At 39.2% G+C, this 21,206-nt stretch overlaps 1 protein-coding gene across 4 annotated transcripts in view; it reads left to right on the top strand.

The window, feature by feature from the left end:
• ARHGAP21 (Rho GTPase activating protein 21) overlaps window positions 1–21,206 on the top strand; it is a 187,756-nt gene that overhangs the window by 32,631 nt on the left and 133,919 nt on the right. Inside the window, exon 1 of one of the 4 annotated variants that reach the window (XM_048837868.2) lies at window positions 18,550–18,651. The exons of the other annotated variants lie outside the window; for them this stretch is intronic. Coding sequence (XP_048693825.1) covers window positions 18,568–18,651 — 84 coding nt within the window. The 5' untranslated portion in view covers window positions 18,550–18,567. Of the gene's footprint in view, window positions 1–18,549; window positions 18,652–21,206 lie in introns of those variants that run through there. 4 annotated transcript variants of the gene reach the window in all.

Genomic DNA, 21,206 nt, shown 5'->3' with positions numbered 1-21,206 from the left:
ACCTGTTCTTTCGTATGTATGGGGGAACTTCTTCAGAATCATTTCATCTGTTGTGTTCTCTTCCAAATATTTTTTCCATTACTTACTCTTTACTTGTATGCCCTTATTTGCCCTTGCTTGTCTCATCGCTGATATCAACTCATGTGTCCCTCTCATTTTATCTTATTTTGCAGTACAGCCCCTGTCATCTTTCTCCATGGGTATTTTTCTGTTTCTTTACATAGTTTCTCTATTCGCTTTCTGTTTTATCTCTCTGGTTAACCTATTATACTCAGCTCTTAGACTTGATTTTTCCATTTTATTTTCCTTAAGTTTCCTCTGTCACTCACCTGCAGCACTTCATCTGTTATCCACCTTGGTTTCTTCTTTTTGGCCTTGTAGCCCAGCGCTTGTTCAGCAACTCTCTCATAATACCATTTTTCCCCCACACTGTTCCATGTCTCTTCAGTGTTCGCATCTTTCACTAGACATGTTTTTTTTTCCCCCCCTCTCCCTCTCCCCAACTTCTTTGTATTTTTTCCTAGCATCTGGCTCATTCAGTTTGTCCATGTCCTAGATCTTAGTTCTTGGCCGTCTTTAGTTGCTCTCATCCCCAACTTCATAGAAGTCAATGCTGGCATCAGTGACAAATGATCTGCACGATAATGCACTCAATTTTCATCTGCAGTTCACAAATATGAAGTCCTGTCTTGTTCTTCATTTGGCCATCTGGTAATTCAAGTCCACTTGCTCTGCAGATTTCTTCATTGAAACAGCATGTTTGTTGTTATGGGGTGAGTTTAAAAGGTAGTACCTTTTGCATAGTAGACAGATGCACCTGCAAAGCGTGGTTTGCTTGCAGTTGGTTCTGGTGACTCATTCAGCTCTCAGCATTGGTACTACATAGTTGCATGTTTGCCGCAGCACCACACGTTGGGTCTTTATTACTATCTAGTAGGGTGGATAAAATTTTTGTGATTAATTTTAACTAGTTTTTTTTGTTTTAGTTGCTAGTTTAAATGCTTCTCATTTTGTAGCCTTCTAGCCATGTTGTTAACAAGGATGTAGAAAACTATATTATAAAACTTGTTAGAAGAACTTCAAATTTTATGTATTTTTTTTTCTATAAAGTCCTACACTTAATGTTTGACACCAAAAAAGACAAGTCCCAGGATGTCCAGTGTCCTGTTGTGAGAACAACAAAGTCAGAAATACAAAGGTCCTAAGTAAATAGCTCATGCTGTATTTACAACTGACTCTGCCTTCTGATACGCTGAACTTTTGCAAGTCAAGAAATCTGAAATTCTTTGACAGATTACCCTACTCTACTGGGGTTTACAGTGGCTGGACCTCTCCCCGATTAAGTGGATTAAAAAAGACTAAATGTTCTTTTAGAAACTGTCTTTTGTGTGCAAGTATAGAAGGGTGACATGATGTTCACAACAAACCTATTATATGATCTGCAGGGTGGAGCCTGTTGACTTGCGTGACAAGCAAGATGCCTTTTAGATGTCCACATTTGACTATTTTGTGTGTGTGTATAATATATACACACTCTTTCCCCCCCCCCCCAATCTTTTGATTGTAAGCAACTAATTGAGACAAACAGTGCAGCCAATATGGCTAAAACAGGGGAGGTTTACAAGAAGATCATATAACCTATGGCTGTTGTGCACTTTTTCTAAATTTGCTATCAGTTGTTCCACCCTAACAGATGCTTTAGCTACGGTTAGTGGGTCAGTGTGTGCCTGTTTTTAGCTGCTTTTCTGTTTCCCCAAAAAGGGCACCTATGCAAGCTCCGGGAGCCCTTTCCATAAATTATGAAAACAAAATTATATCTGCAGAACACCAGACTGTCCCCTCCCTCAAACATTTGATTTTTCTCAAAGGCCCATCTCCACACTGGCCTGTGTAAATAGAAGTTGTGCAGTGTGCGCTGAAGGTTGGTAGCCTTGGGCTATTTTGGTCTAGAGTGGGGAAAGCCTGATAAAAGCTGAGGTCCTTCACGGATAAAGTATATTTAAGTTATAGTTCCTGTCGAGAAAACATCTGTGTGGGATGGGTACTCTGACCCCCATTTTAATATCTTAGTCCAGTGCAAGGGTTGCAGAGAAGGGAGGTACATTTTCATGGTGGTGGTCCTGGTCCAGTCTGAGTTTTAGTTTGGGTATTCTGGGAAAAGATTAGGTCATATTGTTCTCCCTCCCCCCCCCCCATAGCTTTAAAGGACTACCACTGAAATATGATGAGGCGCATTGGTAGGAAATTGTTCTGAAGCTTTGTCATTGAGCTTCTCCATCATGATTTTTGCCAAAATGGAGCAATGCTAGTTGTGCTCATTAGTGCTAACTGTAGAAAGTCTAATCAGGTATGGCTGTAGATTTAAAAAAACAAAAGTATAACATGTTCTCTTGACATGGCTTCTCCATTAGTGTTGGGAGTTTTGTGGGAGTTGTACTTCAGATCATCTTTTGGGAGGCTCCAGATAGTGAATACCCCAATCCTACATTGTAACATTTTATTGTACATAAACTTGGAGGCCAGTCGTCATTCTTTCGTTTCTCTCAAGAGAACGAAAAATATGAAGAGAGGGAAAGTAAGATGAAAATATAGACTTCTCAGATTCATCTTTTTAATAATTATGAAAAGATCTGTCGTCTGTAGTATCTGACTTTGACGTAGGGTGGTAAAGTTAAGCATGTGCGGAAGTGTTTGTGGGACTGGAGCCTGAGTAGTTCTGCTGAAATCCATGGCACTATTTGGGGTAGTAAAGTTACGCACCTGCATAAGTATTTGCGAGATCAAGGCCTTAAATAGCACTTTTATGTACGGTGGTGTGGTGGGAGTACTCCTAATTTATGAATGAGTTCCATCTATGATGTAAGACAGTGGTTCTCGGCCAGGGGAATGTGTACCCCTGGAGCTACGCAGAGGACTTCTGGGGGTACATCAACTCATCTAGATATTTGCCTAGTTTTACAACAGACTATATAAAAAGCACTAGCAAAGTCAGCGCAAACTAAAACTTCATACTTGTTTATGCTGCTCTATGTACTATACATTAAATGTAAGTATAATATTTATATTCCAGTTGATTTACTTTCTCATTTTTACCATATAATTATGAAATAAGCAATTATTCAATAATGTGTTGTGACACTTTTGTATTTTTATGTCTGATTTTTGTAAGCAAGTAATTTGTAAGAGGGGAAACTTGGGGTATGCTACACAAATCAGACTCCTGGAAAGGGGTTACAGTAGTCTGGAAAGGTTGAGAGCCACTGATGTCATATGCCCTTTAGTCTGGGTTTTTATTGTAGACTTAGGTAGTCATCTGACAAAAAGAAAAAGCCTGTTCTTTTACATTGTTTTATGTCAATTATGAGTTATTTAGGCTTCTGCTGAAAACTGTTTTTCAAAAGTGCATGTAAAGCAGTCTGTTTGTAAGTATCTTATTGGTAGCACAAGCTCTAGTATAGTGTCTCAAAATGTAGCCTTATATTGTTGAATTGGAAATGTAGACATGATTCTATTTTGATTACTTCTGAAGAGTTGCTGATATTTTTTGTTTAAAGCCAGAAGTGTTAAATAGAAGCTGTTGAATATTACGTTAACAGTTAAATTGAGAATTAAAAAATATAATTCTGAGCGTCATAAAAAATATTATGATGAGCTATCAGGGGTACACACTGCCCTGAGGTACCGAGTCTGTTGACTTCTGTGGGCTTTTTGCAATTGGAGCCAAGACGATATTTCTTAGCACAAACCACTGAACATTATCTTGGCTTCAGAGTGTAATAGAAATCTTGAGGAAGATATTTTTTTTCTTAAGCCAGATGACGACGCCTGGAACTGTAATGTGGCAGTGCTTTTAGTAGATGAAAAGGCCGGTCTTTAGTTTACCCATAGCTTTGTTTGTATCTTGCATGGGTTTTTTTGCTCTCACAAAATGCTTGTCTGTCATCCCATGGTGAGAAAATACAAGAGACTTTTTAAAATTCTGGTACAATACAAGCATTCAGTATCATGTGGAGTCTCTTTCATGCTTCAGATAATTGCCTATTATATAATGATAAATTTAGCCACCTGGAACTATATGTATAGCAGTTTCTAGGTTTTTGATCATTCAGAGCCAGACTAGAGTAGAATTTTGTTTTACAGAGTGTCTTTCATACACGCTTTCAAAATGCTCTATAACAAATTAAATTAATGAAGGAAATACTGGTAGCAATGCAGTAGCTTTGGGGTGCACTTTCAAAGGCCCCAGTAGCAGTTTTATGCTCAGCTCCCATTTGAAAGTTAAGCACCTAACTGCCATTTGTGACTTTGAAAATCTCCTCTCTGCAGACAATAAAATAAACAGCAACACTTAAATATTAGAATTTACTGTGCTGTGAAAGTGTTGGTCAGAAAACCTGGAGCTCTTCAAAGAGAACTGTATGGGTAGACACCTTCCCCAATAATTTTATTTTCAAGATTAGGGTCTTAGTCTCTCCTCTTTCCAAAATTGCCATGGGAATTCCCCCCCCTTGAAATTCTGTTTCTCTTTGGCAGATTTACATGACCGTATCATGCTCGAAAGATTTTTTTTTTTTTTTATTACTACTACTAGAAACACTAGGCACTAATTTCAGTTTAAACTCTTTTGAAAAGTTAAAGGAAAGCATCAAGGTTCTTATGTATATCTGGAAACAATAATTACAGAATTATGTAGAAGCCTAGAGAGAAAGGGGAGTGGGTGGAGTTAATGCTTGGAAAGAAGGGTGTGTCTAGCTGGAATAACTGTTATTGAGTATTGGAGAAAGGGCAGTTGGCATGACTATTGAGGGGGAGGGGTTGGATTGTTGGAATCTAGTGATTTCTGCAAGGGGAACCACATTGTGTGTGGTTCTATATAGTTAGCTAGCTTGCCTTATACCTTCACAGTATTGAATATACTAGGCGGTCTTGTGCTAACTGGAGGAAATATAAAGTTGCTGATCAACAAGTAAACCGCTAATTAGTTTTCAGTGATTATCAAACATCTATGAATTTACCTTATACAAGGATTCATGCTTCTCTCAAAAGTGTAGAAAACTGCTTTCTTTGTGGGTTTTTTTTTAAAAACCTTTTTAAAATGCCTCTGAATGAATATTTAGTGGAAGAGCAGAAACTTGCTCAGAGGAAGAAGGCTTTGACTAAAACAGCGCACATTCTGTGCAACAGAGTAGCACTATATTTACAGTAACAACTGAATGAGGAAAGTTGTGGAGGGAAAGGACTACAGGATGACGATACTGTGCAGTCTCATTGGAAATCTGGCTTGAGCTAATTTGGAACAAAGAACTGAAATCACAGAAGGACAAAAATAGAAAAAGGAATTGAGGGAAATTGTAGAATCTTTCAGTTGCTTAATCAGCTGACTACATCCAGATAGAAAGGGCATCAGATCCCAGAACAGAAGGGAGAAGCTGGTAGAATGTAATCTTCAATTTCTCCTTTTCCCAGTGAAGATTAAAGATCCAGATTTCAATCCTAAATCTGTACTTGTGAAGAGGGCAGTGTATTGTTTTGGGTTTTCTTTTGTTTTTTAAAAGCAGGGGGTTAGTACATTTTGATTGGTTTGATCAAAACTCCACTAGTCTAGTTGTCAAGAAAACAAGCAAATTGGTAAATTTCATCAAAAAGGACCAGTACAAAGCAATGGTAGGCCTGACTAGTTACCAGACTGTTCTTGTATTTTACTTACCTCTTCTGCACCCTGTTGAGAAACCCAGCCCATACCTCCCCAACAAAGTAGAAATTACAATGTGGAAGTGAACTGTATCAAAGGATGTCATTGTTAAGGAGTAGCTTAAGGTCTGGTTTTGTATGTTTTCTTGTGAACAAGGAATTCTGTACAGAACAAAAAATGTGAGAAAAATGATGCTCTGGCATTTGGGTTCCCTATTTGGGTAACTTTAAAAATGCACAAGGTTCTTAAACAATGACCTCTTTTGATTTGTTCATAGTGATTTCCAAATGTGACTTTTAAAACTATTTTATTTTGCTTGAAACATGAACCTTGGAGCAAATTATTTTTTTAAGTGAAGTGTTCAAACTGTAATGAGTAATGCAATGCTAATAATGCTCTCTGTAGGAGTTAAATAACATCAAAAATGCTGAAGTGCTGTTCATGCCTTAATTTATGAGATTACAGGTAGGGAATGTAGAATGCAGTTCCAAAGACTTAAATGAAGCAGTGCTTTGAGATCTCTTGCAGCATTGGTCAGATGGTTCAAAGAGAATGTTTAGCATTCCTGGGAGTCTCATGATTGAATGTGACTGCATTCAAAAACACAGTTAGCTGTGAGATAGCTCATAGCTATTGCTAAAAAAGAAGCTTACAGCAGTGTGCATGTTCAGGTAGTATGCTTATGGGCTCTATATAATGTACCATTTCATTTCTTTATGCAAGAACTTCTATGGTACACACACACACAGACTTTTTATTCTGCATTTCAAGAAGTAAACTTAAAGAAAATTCACACTTTTTGATTCTTAAATCTTATTAGAAAAATTTTGAAGAGCTAGAGAGTATTTTGTTTACTGCTTATTTTAATTCCTGGCCCTGGGGTGGGTTGGTGGGTGTGCATGTGCGCATCAGTATAGGAATGGGAACATAGTGGGGAAAATTATGAATACCTTTTTGTTTTCCTTGAAATGAAAATTGGAGTCAGGATTACAGCAGTGGAATGCAGTTGTTCAGGCTGTTTCTTTAATTCTTTCTTGCTGCGGATTGTTGGAGGAGCTGCAGGAGTCAAAATGAGCTCTGTGTTAAAGTAATATTTTGTAGGGGTCATTTATAGGAGTCCAAAAAGGAAAATAGCACTACTGTCATTGGTTTATGAGCAGAAAAGTAAAAATCATTTAAAAAAGCTTGACATCCAAATTGCCTTACTTCTAGACGTTCTCCTCTTCAGTTATGTTAAAATTGGAAAATGACCTTGTTGTAACCCTTTTACTGATGAGCAATAGCTGATTTACATTTTTCAACTTAAACAATTTTTTATTCTGGTTTTCTTATTATATTTAAATGCTATTTTAAAAGAGAATAAAATTACAAGTGTTTTCTTAAAAAAATTGTTTATAGATGAAAGTGACTGCAGTTTAGAACATGGTTCAGTCCCGATACATAGGTATATAAGCTGCAGGGCAGATTTTGGCACAGACAGAAAACAGTGACTGAAGCTGAGTGAGCAAGAGAGAGGGGAATTAACTGGCTTTACAGTGTATTCTGTTTTTCAGCATATTGAATGAATAATAGTCACATCTCCAAATCTGGTCTAGTTTTTGCTGTTTTGTACATGTACATTTCTTTAAGCATTCCATATTCTTATATAATTGTGCTCTGAATTTGTGACTGATGTCTTTGGCACTCTTGAGGTTATTTTTGACACTTACACATTTTGAAACGTAGTTACTATATATATTAAAATATATAGTTAAAACTATAGTGCAGATGGCTCCATTTTAGATTTCATAAAATTACAGACATGAATTTACCCTCCAGATGGTCAATTTCATTTTAACATGTGTTTTTATAATGATCTGTGTTTTTTCTTTAAAAACACCCCCACACACATTGGGGAAAAAACCTGCTTTTCTGAAATTATAAGGTTAAAAAATTGACTGATAGCTTTTTTAATACTGCCAGGACCCAAGTTTAGGTCTTTGCTTTTCTTGTGCTATTGTTAATGCCTAAAGCAGAGTAGGGAGTTGTGCTTGATATACTTCAATAGATGTTAGTGGTGATGCAAAGTGTGACATGGGGCTGGGGGGGAGGGGAGGTAAACAGGGTCTTGCCAGGCATTCAAGTAAAAAAGAGAAAAATGTTTCTTGTAGTTTAAGACTAGACGACCACCTTTTGGTTTTTGCAGTTTACCTGTAAGGCTTGACAATGTGCTCTTCATTCATTGTGTCATCTTCCTGCCACTCAGTAGGCTGTCCAACATTTGGGGGGTGGGGAGAAAGGAAAGGGCACTTTTCACTAGTTTAAAAAACCTGAATTACTTTTTGTGGCCCGATACCTTGATTTATTTTTAAAAACTCAACTTTTCTTCCCTCCAGCTGGCATCAGGAGGGGCTCAATCGGTTTAGCTGCTTTTCAAGGGTGGTCCCCATTCAAAATTTTCAGTGTTGTAGTATGGCAGGTCACAAAACCCCCCAGAGTGTATGAAATCTTAAGAGTGTGAGATCTAATAAACACACAGGGTAACCCACTTACCAGTTTTAATATGATTTATTTTAAATTGAAATACTGTAGTACAGTTAGACTTATGTATGCTGGCAATAATCATTTTGAGTTTTGCTTATTCTTATTGTTTTGCTTTAAAATATCAATGATTGCATTTCCCCCCCAATTTCCTTGCTTTTTAATGTATTTAAGCACAAGTTGGTTAGGAAATTTAGGTGGGGTTTTCATAGCAACCATAATGCTATTTTGCAAGCTCACTTACAAGGGTTTACACATTGCAGAATCCTGTGTTTTTTATGAGACCTCCTTGCACTTAACATGTATTGTTAACTTTTTTATTTTATAAAATGCATCCATATCATGCTTTTCCATGATAGTCAGCAAAAAGCTGACTCTTCTCTTTGCCTGTCCCTTTTCTTCCATGACATAAACTAAACGAACCCATCACCCAGCCACACTTCAGGTATTATGTAAAACACTCCTCTTTTCTCAGACTACTGTCTGAAGTCAGTAGACTCAAAAATGTCTGACGAATGGAGCAGGAAACTCAAGAACCTTTCACTGTGAACAGACTGCAACCAACCAGCCCTCTGAGGTTAAAATCTAGAGATGGTTAGCAATACTTCAGCTGACCGCATGTTTTGACAGTACATTGGGAGAGGTATTTCCTTAGCCAGGATCCAAGCCGTAAGCCTTTACAGATTAATTTCAATATCCTGAATTCTTCATCAAAGCAAATAATGAGCCATTGAAGCAGTCTGAGAATGGGTGTAACATAATCGCTGAGGGCTAATGGTGGCAAGCACATGGGTAGCCTCATTTTGCCCAAATTTTACCTTTCAAATAGCTATTGATGATAGCTCTGTTTATAGGATAATGCAGAAATTGTGGTTTTAAAAAAAAAAGTGCAAGCTTTTATGAAGTTCAACACAAAATGCATACCAAGTGATTCACTGCATAAGCATATTTATTTCTCAAACATAAAAAGGTACACACATTGTGTAAAATGAGAACCTTACTTACAGAACTGCAAGAATGGAGACCCCACTCTAACTAGTGAGCAGTACCACTCTTCCATCAGATGTTAGAAACTGAGCAATCTTTATTACCTGATTTCCTTTTTTCAGTACTCCGCCAATTACAAAGTTTGGATCAAGCTACAAACAGGCTCAAAAGTTGCTGAGCTGGATGGTCAAGAATACAGGGTTGTGTGTGTCTTAAAAAATAAGTTAAATTCTGAATTTAACTTGCCTGCCATATGTGACTTGATTCCACAGTTTCCCACCATTTTATATAACAAGCTGTCACTTAATTTCCTTCAGATACATTGATTTGTGGCTGAAGCTTGTAGATCAAAATTTCTGTGCTAGAGGGAAGAAAGTCAGAATTACATTCCATCAGTCCATATTTCAGCCTCTTCTTCCTGTACTATATTCAACTTATATGAACTTTTCTGGGGGGATTGGATTTCATAGTTTCTCTGGATCATTTTTCTGTTTTGTTCTTATGTGAGTCTAGCTTTCTCTTTAATTCAGACAGATTTCCACGGAGACTATGATAGTAGCATTATCAGCCTCTGTCTTGTCAAGTACCTCCAAAATCTTCTTTAGTTGCTTTTGTAGGTTTAATTCCTCTCTAAAGTCCTTTTTTGTGTGAGGTTTTTGCTTTTAAATTAAAGTTGTCCTTGTGCTCCGTTCATATTTCAATATACTAATGGTAGTTAGATGCAATTGGAGAATGTGCCTGAGAGTACTGAGTGTCATTAGGGAAGTTCAGGCATCAGACCTCTTTAAGCCAGGCAACCATGAGGCTGATGGCTAGTGCAGAAATTTTTTTGAACTTTCACAGTGTGCTTTATGATGGTTCTAAAAGTTATTGAGAGAGAACTAAAGTTGAGTGTCCTGAACACTTAAGTCAGAAGCTTATAATGAGTGCATCTTGGGAAAGGACCAGTCTTTTCATTTTATTTTCATTGTATGAGCAAATGACAAGGGGCCATCTTTGTCATATTACACTTGGCACTGTTGAATGGCATCTTGGGAAACTGACACACAATTCTTAAGTCTTCTTTTTAAGTGTGGAATGAATAACATTAAAGTATAAATGTTCTTTTCCCAGTTTGGGCACTTGTAGCCATTATCTGGTTGGTTCTCATTTTGACCAATCATCTTTCATTAATGTTGGTGACAGTGTCAATTTTTTTTACTCTTCCTTTAGTTCTGTCTCTTTTTTTACATGCAGTATACAGTAGTAGACCTGTAAGTTTTAAAATCTGGCTGGGGGAGTACACCCGGGGGAAGTGCTTCATTTATTTCTTTAAATTGTTAACATTAGTTTTAATTTATCATAAAATTAATGTAGAAGAAGGTTTCAACTTCCTTTTCAAGTTGTCTTCTTTCAGCTGTTTTTATGGTATAATCAGATTTCCGCCCTGTTCCCCTCCCTTAGTTGTTAGGTGTGGGTTTAACAGACTGCTCCTGATGGAAACTAATGTTGGAGGTCTAGAATAGGGACTAAAGTACTGTATATTATTGTGGCTATTTTTTGTTTGTTTACTATGTATTGAGACGATGACATACAAAACCCAGTTACGGGACCAAACTCATCAATATTCTGCAATTCCACTTCAATGGCAAAAGTTCCGTTTTGGGATGCCCCTGCCAACCACAGAACCATGCAGATGTTTTTCTTAAAATCAATATGTTGATTACACCATAAGACTCAACCATGACTAACATAGAGGCCAGTTCCTCAAAGTGATATCCCAAGAACATTCCCAATATAGAAGTAAAGTCAGAGTCCCAAAGCTGTAAAAATAGATGAGCCTGTCCAGGGATTTTGCCTTTTAGGGCGCGCGCACACACAAGCAGACACCACTTCCTCACTTGGGGCTGTCTTCCCTACAATTGCCTGAGAAAGAGGAGCCTGTATTATAAAGGCCTCACATTTCTCCCCTTCCCTGGCATGCTTTACCATGAAAAGTGACAGGTAGGCCTTCCCTTTCCCCAGTGTGCTATCAGAATGGCTCATTCAGCCTCACTTCAAAATTGCATATACACTGCAACTTTGACTAGGAGGTCTTCAAACCAGAACAAGAGTGCATCTCCAAATAGATTCAGCAAAACAGGACAGTAGTACAGAGTCTGGTTTACATCAGCAGTATTAGTTGAATATTTCTCAAACCCTCCTGTTTATGAGCTAAAAGGTGTAGGGGAGATAATTGGTTGCCCAGATCTGACCATTCAGTTGTTGCCAGTTAACCAATCACTCCATAAATAAGATAATCTAAGGTGGTAGGTGTGTGCTGCCAGGTTTAGCTGTAGCAGAGGTCTCTGAGTGGAAGCATTCTATGAAGGCTACGTATTATTTAATAGGTGCTACTTGTCTCTGAGTTACTGCTGATCCTGACGGTTTGGTCAATTAGTGATCCAGTGACATCTTTTGTAGAAGTAGGGATGGTTGACACTGATGTTCTGGGTAGTTCCAACGTCAATTACATTTTTCCTACCTAACCTTCCCCAGCAGTTTCCATTTGGAAACTGTATTATTCACTCCAATTGCCACATTTCACTCCATGTGGCTGGCTGAATTGATCCCTGTGTAGAATATGTACATCTGTTTTGAAATCCTTCAGGATGAACATCCTGTGACACACAGACCTCTGGATGCCAACTGGCAGAGGGCACAGGGGTAGATGGGGCTACAGGGATCCTTTGGGTGAGCCCAGTGGATGTTGTATAAGGTCTCTAATGAAAGCCTGTGTCACATGTGTCATCCAAATGTTGCATGCCAGGTACGGATGTTGTGTAAGGAGTGTGTGTGTGTTACTGAAAACTGTTCTTAATGTCTGAGACTTGGGACTGGTCACTAGAAAGATAAAAAGCTGGTTTTCTTCAGGCAAGAAATGTCTATTTACATGTCAGCTAAGTATTTATAGTTCACAATGGGCATCCCTTTACAGTCTGAGCTGAATGCTAATGAAGGAGTGTGAAATCTTCAGAGGAAATTTACAGGAAGAAGTTAACAAGCAGGTGAGAACCTTGCTTATAAGTAAGGATAATGAACTTTAAGGGGTATAACCTAGTGGGTTTGCTTCATGAAAAAGGGATCTCAGCCAGACTTGGTTGAAAATGCTGGGAAGAATGTTTGAGAGATCGTCCTGTCTAAAGAAGGATATAATTTGTTACAATAGAACCTCTGAGTTATGGACACTTCAGGAATGGAGGTTGTTCGTAACTCTGAAATGTTCTGTAATTCTGAACAAGATGTTAGACTTCGGCCATAGGGGTGTGTGTGTGGGTTCTGACTCTTGGGGCACAGGGCTTCTGCCCTGCAGGAGCACTGGACTTTAGACCCGGGGGGAGCGCTGGGGCTTCAGCCCTGCAGCTCTGTTCCTGGGTTCTGCCCCGTGGGGGGCTTGCGGCTCCCCATGGCTCTGCTCCTGGTTTCAGCAGGGGTAGGGGCTCACTGGGGCTCGGGGCTTTAGCTACGGGGGGAGCGCTTGGGCTGAAACAAGCACTCCCCTCATAGCTAAAGTCCTGAGCCCTGGCATTCCAGCAGAGTCGCGGGGCTGAAGCCCCAAGCCCCAGCACTCCCACTGGGTCTAAAACCCTGAGTCCTGGTGCTCCTAAGGGTCAGAAGCCCCATACAACCCCCACTCTGGCCCGGAACCCTGACCTCCCCCATGGCTGCAGCTCCAACCCCCTGTGACTGAAGCCCTGAAGCAGTACAGTCCTTGCTGTGTGTGTGGCGGGGGGGGGGAGGGGTTGGTCTTTGCTGCTGCCTAATCTCTGGTTGACCGGTAATTCTGTAACTCTGGTGTTTGTATCTTTTAGGTTCTACTGTAGATAAGTTTATTCTCAGGAAAGCATATTTTTATTTTGTTTTATTTGCAACCATTTGTTCCCATCTCCCACTGGTTTTTATTTGCATCTCTGTTCTTTCTTCAGTTATAAAACAAAAGAAAATTTAACTTGGGTGCAGTTCGTAATACAGGAATGGTGGTAAAAGGTAAAATTTGGTAAAGTGTTTGTACACTGTTCCTTTGGGAACAGAGGATCTGGGATTTCTGTGGACAGTCAGTGATGATGGGGCTGGATACCACGGGGGACACTTTGAAGGGACTTGGGGCGGGAGTGCATCTGTTGTTGACCTGGGCGAGACAGGGCTTGTCTATACTGCACGCTAAGTTGGCGCTGCTGCGTTCAGTGCAGCCGTGTCAATTTAGTGGGTCTGGTGAAGATGCGATGAGTCGATGGGAGAGCACTCTTCTGTTGACTTCAGTACTCCACCTCCCTCTCCGGCCAACATAGCACGGTGTAGACACTGTTAGGTTGATGTAAGCTACGTTGTTCAGGGGGTGATTTTTTTCACACCTCTAAGCAACATAACTTACATTGACTTAAGCAGCAGTGTAGATCAGGCCAAAGACCGGACTGGTGTAAACCAGAAGAGCTTATTGGAGTGGGTAACAAGGTTGTTGTGGTGGGGAGCTAACATCCAGCTAGCACAGCAAAGACTGCCTCATGGGGGAGACAGATGGTAACAAGATAACTTTCAGCCTCGGGTGCCCCAAGAAGTGTCACAAGACCCTCTTTCTGTAAATATAAGACTAGTATTACCATTTATAGAAGTTCCGATGAAAGGTTAGATAAGTGATAGGCATACTGTGAAAGGTTCTCTTAGGAAAATCCTGCCTAATCTTTGCTGTCCTTTTTAACCTCCTGGAGTCTAGACCTAAGGCTGATACTATCCTTTGTTCGTCAGTTTTTAGATATTATTGATAGCTTATGCTTTTGATCTAGAATAGACTACCACTGCTGAAGTCCTTGAATCCTAAGTTTCAGGAAACAGAATTTACCTTGATTGATTTTATTTATTTCTGTATTTACATTTACTCCCCTCAGAACAATTAGGCCGCAAGCCTGCAATTTATAACACATGGACAGATCTCTGAATCTGCATGGAGAGCCCCTAGAAGTGAGTGGGTCTCTGCACTTGTGCAAGTGTTTACCCACAACTTTTTGTAAAATGCAGGATTTGGACCTAAGAACATAATCAAACAGTGGTTTCTCCTGTGTGTCATAAGTGACCTTCTATTACCCAACTTTCTTTTAAGTTCACACCCTTCTACTCAGCAGAGAAGTCCTCTTTAAAACTCCTGCTGGAGTCTGGGCACTCGAATATCATCTTCCCTCTCTTTGGGCAAGGAGTGTTAGATATTCTGCCCTCTGGAGCATAACAGTGTTGATCCTTGTGTCATCTGAACGGGTCAGTCTATAGCAATGTGAATTCTTCCTAGATCATGTTGACCTAGGACTTTATACCCAAAATTCTCTCTCCACCCAATCAAAAATTCTGCACATTTTAAAAATTAAAATTAGTTCACAATGCAGATCACTCAGGTTTGATTTGTTTTTGTATTGATAACTTTTTCAGGGCAGGATTAACTCTTGATCTGTTAAAGTGAGAGAGTGACACTCCAGTATATGAGCGATCATTTAAAGGTGGCTTTGTTAATTTATTCTGTGTGAGTAGTTGCCATGCCAATAGGAACTACAGATAGAAAAAATTAAAAAAAACCCATCTTTCCAGAGGTACAAGGTTTGGTGAGACATTACATGTGTATTTGAAAAAAGACGGAGATAAGAATCAGGGAACTACATACTGGTTAGTTTCAGTTCACCTGTATCTTGTGAATGACTCTCAATCTGTTGGGGACAAGGTGAAGAAAACAAGTATTGGTGAGTTAGAGGTGGCCAGCAAGGGCTTACGAAACGCAGGCTGATTTTTTTTCCCACACATTTAACTGATGTGTTTTTTTATTTATTTTTTTAGGATATGGCAGTGGGGGAAAGTTGTTTTGTTTTGAGTTTGAAGCAGTTAATATAACTTACTGTCTGTTTAGATCTATCTATCACTGTAGTTCCTTACCTCCCACCTGGACTTCAGCATGTTATGGATGGGACTCACAAAAGCTCTGTGTTGTCCTAACTCAGGGGTGGCCAACCTGAGCCTGAGAAGGAGCCAGAATTTACCAATGTACCTTGCTAAAGAGCCACAGTAATAAGTCAGCAGCCCCCCATCAGCTCTCCCATCCCGCTCCCAGCACCTCCCACCCACTGGCAGCCCTGCTAATCAGTGCTTCCCCCTCCCTCCCCACACCTCTCAATCAGCTGTTTTGTGGCATGCAGGAGGCTCAGAGTGGGAGGAGCGAGGGCACGGCATGCTCAGGGGAGGGGGCGGGAAGGGGTGGAGTGGGGGCAGAGCCAGGGGTTGAGCAGTGAGCACCCTCTGGCACATTGGAAAGTTGGCGCCTGTAGCTCCAGCCCTGGAGTCGGTGCCTATACAAGGAGCCGCATATTAACTTCTGAAGAGCTGCATGTGGCTCCAGAGCCACAGGTTGGCCACCCCTGTCCTAACTCCTCTCCTGTTGAAGTAAATTGGAGTTTTAGCATTGACTTCAATGGGAGCTTAAATAGGCCAATTCTCATTTCTTTTGTAAGTTTCACCCTACAGCTATATATTGACATTGAGTTAAATTCACTGTATTTAAGAACCTCTTGGAGAAATAACTGAAGTGTCTAGGTATCAATGCTGCATAGGAATCTGATAGTTCAATTTTCAATTGAGTTGAAAACAGATTTCAAAAGAGATGCCAAAGAGTGATAAGTTAAGGAGAGTTATTTATCTAGTTTTCGGAGTTCGCCAATGCAGTTGGGACAAGTCTAACCCTTGAACTAAACTTTTTCATGTTATACAGTGCTTGAGTATTCAACAAGATTTGATATGAAAGTAGGAGGGCAGATCCAAATAAGGGGAAAGTGGGGAGGAATGTGGAGGACTGGGGGAAAACCCAAGGGCCTAGATGATAAGTAGCCTATGAAATTTAAAATAAAAGGTGCAATTTAAAAGAGGAAACCATAAAGCGATAACGAGGAGACTAATGACAGCAAAAAACAAAAGAAAATATTGTACAAAGTAATCTGGGGGGAGGAAAAAAGAAAACATCAAGTCCCCCAGGCACCCAGAAAATCTAAATTGATAGCATTTTCCCTGCAGTATTCATTATGTGCAATAGGCCATATTTCAGCAAAGATTTTTAACAGCTGCAGTAAGTTTTCCCCCTGCTAGCATCCCTCTTTGTCACTATTTTAAAATTCTAATTTCTTTCTCACTTCAGCATTTATTCCCTAACTGTCCTGCCTCCTTCGCTCTTGGCTTCTTTTTGCAGTAACTTCACTTCTAGAAGGACCTTCCCAAAATCTTCCTCCAGGTTTTCTCAGAACTTGGACTGGCTATGATGTCTGTCATCTGGAAATGTAAACTTGTCCCACCTAGCAATAGTTGCTAAGTGGGACATTGTTTCTAGCCTCCTGTCTGCATAGGCTGTTAAATAGATACAGAAGGTTTCTAAAGAACTTATGCACCCAAACCTTTAGCTTTTTCCTCCTCTTCCTCTATACTTTTCCCAGAAGCACTTATGATGGCTTTGACAAAAAACACCAATGTGCACCAAAACCTAAAAAGATAGCAGTAAGGGGCTGTAATTCTTGTAGTGCCATGCCATCCTGCAGTCTAGTACACATGGCTGGGTTTTTTAGTGCTAAAAACATTTCATACCCAGCAATTTTCAGGGTGCTATATAATCTATGCCCCATATGCTTCCTGTCATAGATCTGGACAGACTTCTGTCAGAAAGACCTCAGCCATGGTAATCTTGGTGCTTCTGAAAAAGTGATGAACGGGTGCTTGCCTGAACTCAGGTGTTGCCTACCAATGCTCTCAAGTTTAGAAATCAGAATGGAGTATTTTAGTGTACTAAGTAAGGCCACATCTATAATCTTGTGTACAAAGTGCCAGCTACCATTCAGCTAAGCTTTTTTTTCTTGGCTCTGAAGCATAAATCTCTTCTTGACATATATTTTCATGGACCCTGCTTTGATCCCATTGGTTCTCTTTCTCATAGCTATGGCTTCTGCTAAACCACAGGGTGAATCTGTCCCTGCAGCTCTTCATGTTTAATATTTAGATAAAGCAGTCCTCGGCCAGGCACAGGGATTCTTCCTTAAGACAATGCAATGGAGCTATAAGAGAATGTTGACCCCGATCTCTTCATATGCTTTCCTAATGAGGGAAGAACTGGGGTTGGAGACAACTAAATGTGGCCTGAACAGAGGACGCCATTTCTACAAGACTGACTCTTCATGTTTTCTTGGCTTACCAGCTTCAAATAGGTTTTTTACATGCCCTCTTCGTAGGCATATTGGGAAACTGAAATGCACATTCAGCATTTTGGTTTTAAGGTTTCTTGAGCCACTGTTGATTGAGTTTAATAATCTGTGTCTTTTCATTTCCTCCTAGTTCTTTACTTAAAACCTGTTGGTCTTTACCGGTGCTGTTTAAATCTCTGCGAAAATATTTTGGTTGTTTCAAAACCCTTTCAACCTATTCAGATAAAAATCTTTCAAAAGCTAAAGTTTCTGTAGAGAACTAATTGGATGTGTTCTCTTTTTTTCCATTTTCAAACTTGAAGGGAGAAGAGTAGATGCAGGGTCGACTTTCTTTAAAAGCATAAAAGGAACAGTAAAGATGCATGGTTGCCTGTGGTAGTTGCCCAACAATTGTGGTTATCATCAGTCTGCTTGGTTGCTACAGCTGCATTTAACAATTTCCTTTTTCCATATCTTTCAATTTATCAAAACTCTGAGATTTTCTCATTCTCTGGCAACATGGCAGCCACCATCCTTCTAGCTATGGAGAACTTGGGTACCCTTTGGAGCCAGTGAGTACCACTTGATGATTTACTAGGGAGGCTGCTATTCAACTGTATGAAGGAGAAATCTGGGATAAGTAAAAGGATTTTTTTAAAACTGAGTATATTTTGAGTTTCTAAGGTTGGTGACTATTCTGCTAGGTTTAAAACAACAGTATTGGAATTTAAGGTTCCCTGAGCTCACAAAAAGCTTGTCACTATTGTTTGAATTTTAAAAAATGTTTGAATACATACATGTTGTTAAATTAGATATGATTTGTCATAGCCAGAAGGCTGATACATTCAGACTTTTTTTAGTAGACAAAACGAACAAATGAGAGAACCTCTCAGGATTTATTCTAGTGAGATTTCTTAAAATTATCTTGTTTCTGCCACCCCATTCCTTTTTTCTAAGAATGTATAATTTAGATGTACCAGAATATATATTAAGTATACTAAACAGTTCTGCCAATTTGCTATCTTGCTGACTTGACAGATGGGGGAGGGAGGGGAAAGTCCTTGTTCCTGAATCTCATCACTGCATAGCTCTGATGCTGTTCAGTACCATACGGACAAAAGCTGAGTCAGAGCAGAGAAGCAATCTGCGCTATAGGCAGGCATGGCCCAGTTCAGGATTTTAGACTGCATGATCAACCACAACTGGAGTTTGATATGTAACCTGTATTGTGCTTGGAGCGGTCAGGTTTGTCTATTCACTATATTTAACTATTTATGAAGAGAGGATTTTATTATAATTTTGTCAAAAAGAAAAAGCTCCAAACAACCTTCCCCTCCTCATCCCCCAAGAATCCTGTTAGAAACATCTTACCATAGAGTAATCCTTTGTAAATGGTAAATTGTTGTGTATTGCATATGCTTTCACTATAATTGCTTGATTTTTTTTTTTTTTAAATTCTTAAAGTACTGACTGTAAACTGTCCCTGCAGAGGCTTCAGTTTTGAAGGTTAACTTTGTAAATTGCAGGAAAGAATACAGCATGTAAAGGATAGCTCAAGAAAGAGAGGAAATACAAAACAAAAACAAACGCACCCCCACCAAAAAACATTCTTAAAAACACTCTCTCTCTTTAATTTACTAGTCTAACATGACTCTCAACTTCCTTGACTATTTTGATAAAGGGAAACGCTGCTCTCTTCTGTTTGTTTGTTTGGGATAGAAGTGCCTGTCATTGCAAGATGAAGTTCAGATACACATAACTATGTTTTAAAAGCACATAAGCTAAAATAAATGAACTTCACCAGGAGACTGTCTGGTTTTTAATAGGGACAGCATGGAGCCTAATAGTGTTCTTTATGGCAGAACTGAGGAGAAGCCATAGATTGAGTTTTAGAAGATATGTTTGTTTATATATCGAGTGCAATTTTTCTTTATTTAAAATACTGCTAGCCAGCTGTCATAATATTTTCAGAGCAGTCTATATTTTACTTTGATTATTCCCGGCAGACTTCATGCAAGCCACTGAAAATAGGACTTCAGGTAATGCACATATTTCACGATCATTCCTGTATAATGTGGGGAAAATAATTGCTATTTATTTGTATAAACCTTTTACTTAACTTTCTAGTTACCTTTTTGGTTCAGAAATAACTCTCAGGCTTCACTAGCCCCTTTCAGCTCCTCTTTTAAAACTATAAACGGTCTTGAACACCTTATTTATACAGATATACTGTTTAATTAAGCAAATATATTGTTGCATGTTAATTAAATCACTTACTTTTTTTAACTGATACAGATTTGTGCAATAGCTGTCAACATCTCCATCTCTGTGCTAATGTATTTTTAAAGTCCAATTTTTGAAAGCTTTTAATATTTGCAATTAGCTTGATTAGTTGCTCTGATTGTCTAGTAATTTGCAGTCGAAAATGTAACTTTGTTGCTTGCTCTTCTACCTCTCCAATAGTACCTTTTTTACTAGTTGTTTTATTTATTTATTTAAAGAAGCTGCGTCATAGCTGGGCTTTTTGCCAGGACACTGAGTTTTCTCGGGAGATTGCCCTTCATATTGTGGGGAAACTTCAAGCCTTATGGTTTCAAAGACTCTCGAGCAAAAAAACTGTTTACATTATGGTAGTAATGGATTCTAGGTGCTCAAAGTGACAAGAAATGACAAATGTTTCTAGTAAGTTAAAATATACACATAAATGGACCTCTCTTCTCTTTGGTTCTCATTATATTCCCTACAGTGTCTCATTACATTTCTGAATCTGTTTTGATTTCTAATCTAGTTTGCTTAGAGGTGGCCAGAAATCACCTGCTTAGAGTTCAGTATGAAACACAAAATCAAAGCTGACAACTGCTACTTGTATTCCAGAAACCAAGAAGAGTAAAGAAAAGGGGTGGGATTGTGTCTCATGGTTTATTTAAACATTCTGACTAAATCATAGGTTGATCTTAATGTGTACAAGCTGTGTGGGGATTAGTTTTTATGACTGACAATAGAGAAAAGTAAACAGAATAAAGCAAGGAGGGATTCACATAGCTGACACAAAGCTAGAATCAGATTAATTTTAATTTATAGCCCTATTTTACAATATTTTTCTAAAGCAAATTAGGCCTTTATTTTGAAATTTGAAGTTAGATGCTTTTATTAATTAAGCATAACTAATGTATTTAATTGAGAAATACTGCTGAAATGCCTTATCTTGCTAACTTTATTTTAAAAAAAAATATGGAGGAATGCTGCATAGCTTTTCCCATAAGTAAAATTAAAATCCCTTTGTCAATGGCGCATTCTAGTGAGCACTTGTTTAACAGCTTTTCTCTGGGCCTTCATGTTTGTTTATGGGTAAATAGTCTTTTTTCCTATGGATTTGGATGGTCCCAACTACAGCTAATGCTAAACAGTATGTGTGGTGGATGCTTGGACGGCCTCAGACAGGTACCTACACCCCCTGTACATTGTGGAGCCAAGCTCTGTTCAAGCTCCCTACTTCATAATGTTTAAGGAGGATGCAGATGGGAAAGAAGAAGGATGGGGGCAGGATTAGTCTTCTGGACTGTGGCTGCATGTATCTACCAGCTATTCCTCCCACACCCTGTGAATGGCGAGCACAGCACTAGTTTGGGCTACTGTAGCCTCCATGAACAGTTCTGCAGCCTAGTGTGATTCCAATGCCCCTGACCCCAGTAGAACTCCAGAGCAGTTCCTAATGACATAAGCTGTGTGTTGGCTGTAGGTTTGCACCTTCTAGGGAAAAATAATATTTTTGTTCTGAATAGCCACTTAATATATCGTCG

The sequence above is a fragment of the Caretta caretta genome, chromosome 2 (genome assembly GCF_965140235.1).
Source record: "Caretta caretta isolate rCarCar2 chromosome 2, rCarCar1.hap1, whole genome shotgun sequence".
NCBI classification, from domain to species: Eukaryota; Metazoa; Chordata; order Testudines; family Cheloniidae; genus Caretta; species Caretta caretta.
The sequence above is the reverse complement of the archived record's forward strand: the minus strand, read 5'-3'. Positions and strand labels throughout refer to the sequence as shown.